This window comes from Mus pahari, chromosome 3 (genome assembly GCF_900095145.1).
Source record: "Mus pahari chromosome 3, PAHARI_EIJ_v1.1, whole genome shotgun sequence".
In the NCBI taxonomy this organism is placed as follows: domain Eukaryota; kingdom Metazoa; phylum Chordata; class Mammalia; order Rodentia; family Muridae; genus Mus; species Mus pahari.
In genome coordinates this window covers 24,133,141-24,144,877 of record NC_034592.1, presented here as the reverse complement: position 1 = coordinate 24,144,877, position 11,737 = coordinate 24,133,141, and the positions used below count along the sequence as shown (strand labels likewise).

General features: G+C 36.4%; 2 protein-coding genes across 2 annotated transcripts; one reads left to right on the top strand and one right to left on the bottom strand.

The window, feature by feature from the left end:
- The first annotated feature begins 5,273 nt into the window (after positions 1–5,273).
- Positions 5,274–6,209, top strand: LOC110318977 (olfactory receptor 1N1). Its single transcript, XM_021194348.1, has one exon. The coding sequence runs from the start codon at positions 5,274–5,276 to the stop codon at positions 6,207–6,209; it is 936 nt and encodes a 311-aa protein (XP_021050007.1).
- Positions 6,210–9,781: 3,572 nt separating this feature from the next.
- On the bottom strand, positions 9,782–10,720 carry LOC110318645 (olfactory receptor 1J4-like). The gene has a single exon (XM_021193830.1). The coding sequence runs from the start codon at positions 10,718–10,720 to the stop codon at positions 9,782–9,784; it is 939 nt and encodes a 312-aa protein (XP_021049489.1).
- Positions 10,721–11,737: the final 1,017 nt, after the last annotated feature.

Below are 11,737 nucleotides of genomic sequence, written 5' to 3'. Positions count from 1 at the left end.
TTTATGGCTACTATCTATTTATAAATGAGTACATATCATATTGCCTTTCTGTGTCTGGATTACCTCACTCAGGATTTATCTTTAATAGTTCATTCCATTTGCTGAAAGTTTCATGATGTCTTCGTTTTTAATAGCTGTGTAATATTCTGTTGTATATGTTTTCTTAATTCATTCTTCAGCTGAGAGACATCTATATTGTTTCTACATTCTAGCTTTTACAATTAGAGCTGCTATGAACATAATTAAGCAAGTATCCTTGTCGTATTGTCCAACATCATTTGGGTTTATGCCCAGGAGTAGTATACCTGGGTCTTGAGGTAGAGCTACTCTAAATTTTCTGAGATAGTGTCGTTCTCCCTTTTCCTTGTGGGTTGTTGGCCAATGGGAGCAGAGTCAAAGAACCAGGTTCTGACAACCTGTAAGTATAATTGAATGCCAAATTACAGGAATCAGCTTTAACAAGGCAGCTCAAATTTCTTCCAGGGTGGGGGGAACATATAGGCAGAGGGCAGCAGCTAGGTGCTGTTAGATGCTGATAGGTACCTGATGTGTATTCACAGTATGCCTCATTTAAATTGGGCAGCACCTTCCTATCATCTATGTGGAGCACAGTACCCCATTATCATATGGGCAGCATGGGGAATGCTCTTTCCGGGAACATTGAAGATCATGTTTAAGATAAGCCCTGCAAAAATGCCTAGAGAAATCTACCAAATAAGGTCAGACAGAGAGTAGGAAGCCCCACTGGAAGAAAGGAGTCTTACATTTTATGCAAAACTCAGAGAGCTGTCCAGACATGGTGAACTGCAACCTTCTGCAGTGGGGCCCTCCAACAAGAAACCATCAAATTGTTTTCCAAAGTCAGTATATAAGCTTGCACTCTTAGCATCAAAGGAGGAGTGTTCCCCTTTCTCCACGTTTTCACCATCATGAACTGTTGCTTGAGATTTTGATTTTACTCATTCTGATATGGGTGAAAGATGGAATCTCAGGGTAATTTTGATTTGCATTTTTCTGATGACTAAGGAAATTAAACATTTCTTTAAGTGCTTCCCAGACACTAGAGTCCTCTGTCAAGAATTTTCTGTTTAGTTTTATACTCAACTTATTAACTGGGTTTTTGGTTTATTAATGTTTAATGTCTTGAGTTCTTTATATATTTTAGATATCACATCTCTGATGTATGTAGGGTTGGTGAAACTCAGTTAAATAATTTAAATAGACCCAAGAACCCCCAAAGAAATAGAAGCAGTCATTAAAAGTCTTCCAATTAAAAAAAAACACCTCAGGACTAGATGGTTTTAGTGAAGAATTCTACTATATTTTCAAAGAAGAGCTAATACCAATATTCTTCAAACTATTTTGTAAACTAAAAACAGAAGGAACAATGACAAACTTATTCTTCCAAGCCACAGTCACTCTGATACCTAAACCATATGAAGACTCAATAATGAAAGACAATTTCAGTGTCCTCATTTTTAAAAGCTCGTCAAGTTTTGGTGCTGCTTCTATACTCTTAGATTCTTACCATTCACTGGCATGCATTGAATATACCCTTGAAGAAAAAAACCTACTCCTCTTTTAGAATCTATCATTACACAACAGTTCCAAATGCGACTTCATGTCCATCCCCATCCCCAAGGCTGGGATTTTGTATAGCTTAAGTTTATGTTAAGTCCTGTGCATGATATTTTAACCACTGTCAATTTATATGTAATTGCCCTATTGTGTTCATAAAGAACTAGAGACTATGGATGACAGCAAACAAACTAACTTTTGTATATGTACTTATGCATATACATACATATATGTATATATATGTGTGTACATATACATATATACATACATACATATATATATATATATATATATATATATATATATATATATATATATATGTATATATCTCCATATCAGAATGAGTAAGATCAAAATCTAAAGCAACAATTCATAATGGTGAAAATGTGGAGCAAGGGGAACACTCCTCGTTTGATGGTAAGAGTGCAAACTTGTATACTGACTTTGGGAAGCAATTTGATGGTTTCATGGTCTATCTATCTATCTATCTATCTATCTATCTATCTATCTATCTATCTATCTATCTATATCATGTATATGTTGGAGCAAGTAGAGTTCAGAAGAGGGTATTGAATGTCCTAGAGTCAGAATTAGAGGAGGTTTTGAGACATCACATAGGTATTGAAAAGTGAAGCTGGGTCCTCTTTAAGAGCCCAAATGTTCCTAACACTAAGCTATCTCCCCTGTTCCAAATTACATTTCTGATGTTTAAGGTTTTTCAAGTATTCTAAAGTGAGCAGAGGGGAGTTCAAAAGTCTATAGCTTGGGAAAGCATCTAAAATTTAGTATCAATGATGGAAATATTCTGGTTTACAGGCTCATCTGGCTTCCAACTTCAAATGTTTTATACTTATTCTTATTCTTGTCTTTGTGAGTTTTGCCCCTTAAAAATCTCTCATAAAACATAATTGGGTGAGATAAATCCAGTGGATACTTTTTATCTTTACTCAAGAGTGTGAGAAACTTTCAAGAAAAGTGATAGGTTTTAAATTTCATTTCTGAGGGAGCTTATAAAAACAAAGGGACCTTGTTGCAAAAATCCAGATGTGTCTTCCTAGAAAGCACATTTTACTATAGATCAGTGGTTCTCAACCTTCCTAATGTTGTGGTCCTTCAAGACAGTTCCTCATGTTGAAGGGACCCCAGTCATAAAATTATTTTGTCATTACTTCATAACTATAATTTTGCTAGTTATGAATTATAAGTATCTTATATACAACAGTTTGAGAACTGCTACTATAGATTGTTATCAAACAGTAAAGTGGCAAAAGTGTTTATTACTATGTATAAAGAAAACAGAAAAACATTTCAACTTCAATGGCACTCAGCGTTGCACTAATTTTGACTGTTCTAATAGAGACAGGGGAATCAGGTATCATAACTGTTCACTAACAAGGCTCTGGGGAACTCTGTTCCCTGACTTCTTGTATCTATAGGCATTGAAATTAGAGTTTGTTCAATTCTTTTCTAGGGATTATTAGCCTGATGAAACAGCAGCTCTGTGTCTCTGTCAGGTCAGTCTTCAAACTGAAAACATAAAATAATTCAAAATTTCTCAAAACCTTGTCCAAGTGGGCTCAGAAGTCCCCGTCTCAGATCATTAAGAGATTTCAGCAAAGAAACTCATTTTTGGGATTTTCTTCATCAAGCAGATGAATGAAACTATGCCTGTTGCAGCTTCACATTCAGCTATGACCTTAACTTGTCTTTGTGATCCTTTCCTCACTTTGTGGATCCCTCTTCATCTAGAATGTTGACATTATTTTCTTCAAGCTTCTAACCCTTCTACAGAGTATTTCATCTCCATTGAATGATTTGACTTTGGTCTCTGTCTATTTGCTGTTTGTATTAATATTCTTTCTTCAGAACCCTGCTTCCAGGCAATCCTATTAAAATTCTTGTCAGGAAGATTATGAGTCTTTCTTCCTCTAAAAATACTTTTGTGTGACTTTCTTCTCAGTGAGCATGGAAACTTGACTTTCACTGTTAAAGCACACCAGGTCCATGTCCTGGAGTACTCTTACCATAACAGTCACCTGTTGACTGTCACAGTAGGTTAAGAGGCAGTGGTGGTAAGTAAAGGGACTGCTTATCTTGGAAGACAGGAATTAAACCAATTCATGGAAACACCACACTGATGTCTCAAAGACATGCTGAAATTTCTGAGATGAAGATTCCAAAAAGTATGACAAAGCTTTTCAAGGAAAAGTTAAACCAGGAAATAGAGCAAGAGTTGCTAATCCAAAGTATTGATCAGAATAACAAAAAGACAGAATGTAAAAAACATGACCTTATAGTGGTATAGATGGCTTGTGGGTAAGGATACCTGCTGCCAAACTTGTTCATCTGAGTTGGATCCTTAGAATTCACATGGTGGAAGGAAAGACCAGAATGCTGTAAGTTGTCCTCTGATCTATGCACAGGTACAGGCAGAAGTAGGCATGTGTGCATGTGCACATATGCACATTCATACACACACACACACACACACACACACACACACACACACAAATCTCTCTTAAATAAATAAATATTTTAAATGTCCCTTTTAAAATAGATTATTTTATCTATTTACATTTCAAATGCTGTTCCACCCCCTTCCCAGAGTCTCACACTCTTTTATATAGTGATAAAATGTTGGATGCATTTTATGTTCTCTAAAAGTAACAGGAAAGCCCTTTGAAATAAAGAGAGGGAAAATACTCTATGGAAATAAAGAGAGGATCTGGAAGTCAAGGATTCATGGAATTATCAGACAACCTGCATCCTTCTTTGTCTTAAAGAAATTCAAGATGCATTGGATCTTAGGAGAGTCTTTTCCTCTGAGAATTTGGTTATTTGAATGTGCTCAGTCACAGGAGTCTAATCTTTGTGAGGTGTAACATTTCTGTCATGATTAATTATGATTGATTAATTAAGCTAGAAACAAAATTGGTGGTAAATCATTCTTATTTCTGATGAATGTTGTGAAATTTTGAGATGTATTAGTCAATTTACTTTGTGTAAGTTTCAGAGGTTCACAGACCTGTAATCATTCTCAGATTCTCCTCTTTAAAAAGTTAGAAATTTTGACTTAGAAATCTAAACACTACTTCAGGGAATCCTTTGGTTTGCAGATAGATTTGTCTTTAGATTTGAACTCTGATTAATCAAAACATTTAAGGAAGATGGTGATGTTGTTGAAGAAAAGCTCTAAGGCCTTGGTATCTGTGATCTGAAGAAGTGATCAAAGATTGAGAGGATGAATCATTCAACTGCCATTTATTTTAAAGTAGGTTTATTAAAGGTGACTTTTTATGTGTTTTCAGATGATCACTAGAAAGAATACATAATTCGGCTCACTTTAGCATATCCATAAGGATATCCTAGTGTGATAGAGGAACTGATGGGACCTGATAAAGCTAGACTAAGGCTGGGTAGTGCCAGAGATGACCATACCTCTGTAAGATGACCCTCACTGGAAGAATGCTCCTTGTTTCACAGACCACTGGGGAAGAGAGAGGGACAATAGAAAGTAGGGACTACTTCAGGAATGAATGGAAGACATTGAAACCCAATGGCAGGAAACATTAGGACTAGGAGTAGTGAATTTAAATACAAATGTGGATATTGAAGGCTTAGAGGCCAGTTCCTGCATCTTGAGACTCATCCCTACATTCCGACTATCTTTTCTGACCTACAGATGCTCTAGACGCATGGAAAACCAGTCCAGTGTCTCTGAATTTTTTCTACAAGGAATATCAGGGTTTCCAGAGCAACAACAGCTACTCTATGGACTTTTTCTATGTATGTATCTTGTCACCTTGACTGGGAATGTGCTCATTATCTTGGCCATTGGATCTGATCCACACCTTCACACTCCTATGTACTTCTTCTTGGCCAACTTGTCCTTTGCTGACATGGGTTTAATATCATCTACAGTGACCAAGATGTTGTTTAATGTTCAGACTCAGTGCCATACCATTTCCTATACTGGTTGTCTCACACAGATGTATTTCTTTCTGATGTTTGGTGATCTGGACAGCTTCCTCCTGGCTGTGATGGCCTATGACCGCTATGTGGCCATCTGTCACCCTCTCCACTATTCCACAATCATGAGTGCTCGAGTCTGTGCCCTGATGCTTGCCCTGTGCTGGGTTCTCACCAACATAGTTGCCCTGACTCACACTCTCCTCATGGCTCGACTGTCCTTCTGTGTTGTTGGGGAAATAGCTCACTTTTTCTGTGACATTACTCCTGTCCTGAAGCTCTCATGCTCTGACACTCATGTCAATGAACTTATGGTTTTTGCCTTAGGAGGTACAGTACTCATGGTCCCTTTTGTATGCATTGTTATCTCATACATCCACATTGTTTTTGCCATCCTGAAGGTTCGAACCCCTGGTGGAGGTACAAAGGCTTTTTCTACTTGTAGTTCCCACCTCTGTGTGGTCTGTGTTTTCTATGGAACACTCTTCAGTGCCTACTTGTGCCCTCCCTCTGTAGTCTCTACAGAAAAGGATATTGCAGCTGCTGCGATGTATACAGTGGTGACTCCTATGTTGAACCCCTTCATCTATAGCCTTAGAAACAAGGATATGAAAGGGGCCCTAAAGAGGCTTCTCTGTCAAAGGAAATTTTCATCTACTTAAATACAATAGTAATGTTCAATGAAGAAACACAGTCTATGTCAAACAAATTTCTTCTCATTTCAGGTTGCATACATATTAGGTACAAGATTGACGTCGAGTTACTTACACTTACTGAACTATAGTCTTCTCTTGCATAAAGATTATAGAAAATAATATTAATTTATTGTCTTGTTTGTTTATTTATTCTTTTCTCTATTCTGTCTTTTTTATTTAAGATAGGCCCTTGATGTACAACAAAGTTTAACTTTATACTCAGTGTAGCTTGAGTTGGCCTTTAACTCACAATTCTCTGTCTCAAACTTTTGAGCATTAGATTCACAGACTGAACATCAAAACTCAGTTCAGTAGTTTCTTTTTAATAAGATGAGTTGGAAGATTGAATATTGTAAGCTGGAAAATGCATCATATGTAATAACCAATCTAGTAGATGCCTAAAATGATAGCTATTGTTGCAATAAATGTAATTTTTCATATGTACAACAACCCAGAAATAACAAAATGTTTTCTAAAATCCATTTGTTCAACAAGTATCACAGAATATTTACAATGTGCCTATAGCTAAGTAAAAGTCTATACTTTCATGACATTTCAATCTAGATTATCAGTTCATTACTGGACATATTTGTCTTGTACATAAGAATAAGTGGCAGTTAAGAGAAAATAAAGGGTAGATGTTACATTCCAAGAAATCCAAAATAAGTAAATAGTTTCCCTTCACTTAATTCAACATTTATATTTCTGTGTTGACTTTCTGCAGTTTCCCAGGAACGCTGTTAGATTTCTTCACACTGCTTCTGCCCATTGCTGTTCATATATATTCAATGCTGAGGCTGGAGAGAAGGCTCAGTAGATAAGACTACTTGTTCTTCTTTCATTGGACCCAGGTTCAATTCTCAGCACCCAGACCAGGCAGCTCATAACTTCCTATAACACTAGTTCCAGGAGATACAGCACCCTCTTATGGCCTCCATGGCCATGTACATGCACATGTGCATGTTCATATATAGGTACATATGCATATAAGTAAAAATAAATATAAATATAAGATATTTTAAAACAGCAAAAGAAAAATACTTCTAAAACAAGTAAAAAATGTTCAACCCCAGGAGGCTTCTAGAGACCACCAAATGAGAATATTGAAACCTTTTTTCTTATTCAATTGTAAATGTGTCTTCAGATCTACACTGGGTTTTCTGTCCTTCAAAAAAGACCTAAGTGTTAAAACTTTAAAATATGGACCATGGAATTTGATTCTTACATTTGCCTTGCCTATTGTCTATTATCTACTTAAATAACCAAACCAATTAGGGGATCAGAGTGTGTTTGGTTTTACCAATGTTTCTGCAGCAGTAAGGATTTAGGTCAGTTCAGCATATAGAGGACCACCAATGGCAATGACTGTTTCTCCATGGTCAACTGTCTAGCAGTCTTAGATTCCACCCAGGCCCAGCTAGCTACAACTGTATTAAAAATTCTAAATGTATTCCTTTCTTAATACATAAAATTTATTCCTGGTCCCAAAGTTCAAACTTCTACCTCCTTAATGTCACCCATTCTTAATGTGTTTGTTTTAGGCAATTCAATGATTTATATAACAGTACAGATTACTGCTAAGTCTTTGCACATTGATTGTACAAAGATATTTTCTCTGGAACCAAATGTGAGTGATGAGCAGCTTGCTTGTGCATCTTTCCTATTTAAGGTATCTACCTTTTATTTTCCTAGAACCCATAATGTAAAAGCAGGCAGTCTTCAAGTTAATCCCCAAATTCCTTAATATTATTCAACATAATCAAAATTAGCTCAGCCACCTAGGTTTCCATTCTTAAATATCTGTTGACAAAGACAAAAATCAAGAACATTCTCAGATGTTCTATCACTGTTTCCCTTCATTATTATGACCTGTGTGGTATAGCTCCAAATTTTGTTCTTTCCATCCTCATGTCATGACATTCACCCAGATACTTATTATCTGTTACCTAATGTACAATGACCAATTTGGTCAATTGCCAAATATATATGTTGATTAGCCAAGTACCTAAATTCCTTAATATGACAAACTGCCTCCTGTATCATAAAACACTCATCTACCTACCTATTAATATTAATATTACCTATTAATATTAATATTATAGGTAATATTAATATGTGATGTCCTTTTGACTTTTATACATGTGTGCTTTAGCCACACAAAGCCTTTTTAATTTCCTTGAACTTATCATGTTTATTCTATCACTGTGATTAGACTGACATTTGTTCCATACATATCAATCCTGCACACCCTTCAAAACAGTTGAAAACTTCCTTCATCATTATATGTTTCCATAATCTAAGCAGCATTTTCTAAGTCTTCTCTTTTGATAATTCTTGTAATTATACCATTGAATGAAACCTTAACTACAAAATACATGTAATGGTCTGTTTTTCATAGAGTTGTTATGCACAGCTTTGAGAATCTGTTAACACATAGTTAACATATCAACATGCAAAAATGTATGATAATTTTATTTTAATAGTAAGGTGTTTTATGTACTCTGTCAGAGGTTTGTCTTTTCCTTGTTCTATGTGGGTAGACACAGACACACTGCCTGGTATAAAATAGGTAATGTGCTAAATGGCTGCTATCTACAAGATGAGTGAAGTCACACCCTAACTCTTTAGACTTAATAATAGATACACTAATGTATATGTCTTAATATCATTTCATTTACAGCTTCTCTCTCTCTCTCTCTCTCTCTCTCTCTCTNTNTNTATATATATATATATATATATATATATATATATATATGAGAACTGGCTGGAACTGAGTTTGCTAGAAACATCATGCCTGTAGCTTAATCAGGAAAATTATGTAGAGGTTTTCTCTGTCACTTTTCTCAAATCAAGAAGCCTTGAGTGCTGAAGTGGAACAGCTGAACTCATGACAATAAGTTGTTAGAGAAGGTACAAAATATTTTCTTCTCCCAGTTCACCTTTATTATAGCTAGTTTTGTAAATGTGAAAAGTATTGAATTGGAGTTAAAGGAAAGATATGATACTTATTTTAAATTCCCAGTTCTGTGAACTTTCTACACCAATTTTGGGATCTTTTAACAATTCTTATGGACAAATACACTTCAAGGAATTAAGAGGAGTGATTTACATTACTCTAACATTTATTTACCTACCAAGATTCAAATATGATACCCTCTTGACTCTTACATGTTTGTGCTTTAGCAACACAAAACCTTTTGCATTTCTTTGATCTTAGCATGCTATTGTAATATTCCTGGTTTGTTCTATCTGCATGTGTAGACTGTCATTTGTCTTGTTGGGTATCAATCGTGCCTACCCTTCAAAACTCCAACACTGAATTTTCCAAATCTAGAGGCAAAATGAACTGAGAATATTAACACAGAGTTCACTTTTTATATTAGTAGGATGCAAGGAAAACAGAAAATAAGTGTGGCAGAATGCAGTTTAAGAAGTGAAATATTTACTGAGTACATGCTCCATAATGAGACCACAAATGGAATTGTAATATTTGGAGATACATGAATACATAGGTTAATTGTAAGGGTAAAAATATGTCATTAAATTGAGATTGATGCTCTGTTGAAGAGCTTCTTCAAAGCCTCCTTCATGTCTCTGTTCCTTATACTATAAATGAAGGGGTTCAGCAATGGAGTGACAACCGTGTACATAACAGAAGCAACTATGCCCTTGTCACTAGAAGTACTGGATGAAGGTATAAAATAAAGTCCAATAATTGTACCATAATACAGAGACACCACAGAGAGGTGGGAACCACATGTGGACAATGCTTTGCAGATCCCTTTGTTAGATGAAACCTTCAGAATGGTGGCCACAATGCGACCATAAGAGATCAATATACATATTAATGGCAGAGTAATGACTGTTGTGCCTACTGTAAAAATGACCAGTTCATTGAGGGAGATGTCTGAGCATGAGAGCTTCAGTAAGGCAGCGAGGTCACAGAAGAAATGAGGAATGGTGTTGTCAGCACAGAAGGATAGCCAGGCCAACAGGAGGGTGTGTGACAGGGCACTGACACAGGATAGGATCCAGGATATAGCTACCAGTAAGATACAGAGCTCCTCTCTCATGATGGTCGTATAGTGCAGGGGATGACAGATGGCCACATACCGATCATATGCCATTGAAGTGAGGAGAAAGTTGTCCAGATCAGTGAATAATATGAAAAAATACATCTGTGCTATACACTCTGCATAAGGAATGGATGGATCATGAATATACATATTCCTTAGCATCTTAGGTACAGTGACAGATGAGAAAGAGATGTCTGTGAAGGCCAAGTGGCTGAGGAAGAAGTACATGGGGGTGTGGAGGTGAGAGTCCAGCCTGATGAGCAGGATGATGAGCAGGTTCCCCAACACAGTTGTCAGATACATGGTCAGAAACAGGGCATAGTACATGCCTTGCTCCTCTGGCCGGATGGGGAGCCCCAGGAGGATGAACTCAGACACCACACTCTGGTTATTCCTTTTCATGTTATTCTTCTCTTTGCTGTCAACAGAGGATATCAAAGAATGTGGAAACAGATATTGATTTGCAGTAGGGGAATAAGTGTATCATTCATATGTTTATGTATATTATATGCTGGTATTATTCAGCCATTTAAAATGGGTTGCACCTGAAATGAGAGAATTTGCCAAAAAAGACAGTTTTAGTAAGTAGTATCATTAACATTCAACAGCATCTGGGGACAAGGCAAATGGGACCACATGATAACTTCCAGCTGCATGATCAGGTAGTACCTACATTGTTTTAAGAGAGGGCTTTGAACCTTCAAAATGTAGTATGAACTTTGAAATGTGACCTAATTTGCATTAATAGTTAAAGTCTAAGATGGATATTTCAAAGTGTTCAATAACAAAGACTTCAATAAAACTGGCTCAAAAATAAACTTCTGTGGATGTACACTAGTAGATCACTCATTCTGCATGCCTGAGGCCCTGAGTTCAATGCCAACCATCATATATTCAATGATATCCAGTGTAAATATTATACTTACTGGTATTTTTTTTAGATAATTTTTTTTAACCTTCTCCTGATTCAATGACCTCTCTTGACCCTAGGAAAGTATATAATTCAATATAGAAAAACTGTTTTTGTTTGTTTTGTATCTAATGATGAGATTCAAAAACCAACCAACCAACCAACCAAACAAACAAACAAACAAAAAACCAAGAACCACTGCTGTTCCCCTTTGTTCTCTGGGCTCCAGCATCTGATCTGGACTTGGGCATATCCATTTACTGATAAACCTTCTCATCAGGAGTGTGTGTGTGTGTGTGTGTGTGTGTCCTTATCCTAAGGCTGTTGTCTTCCCTTGGAAATGCTCTAAAGCATGATTTACAAAGGCTGTAGGGATATAGGAAATAGAGTTGATGACCTATGTCCTGTTTTTATTTAAGCTCCTTTTAAAGATCCCTCCAAACACCCCACAATTGCAAATTTCCACTCATTCTACTGGCCTTCTCTCCTGTCTCGCCCCATACGTGATT

Coding starts and splice junctions, on each gene's coding strand:
- LOC110318977 (XM_021194348.1), top strand. CDS start 5,274: ATGGAAAACCAGTCCAGTGTCTCTGAATTTTTTCTACAAGGAATATCA.
- LOC110318645 (XM_021193830.1), bottom strand. CDS start 10,720: ATGAAAAGGAATAACCAGAGTGTGGTGTCTGAGTTCATCCTCCTGGGG.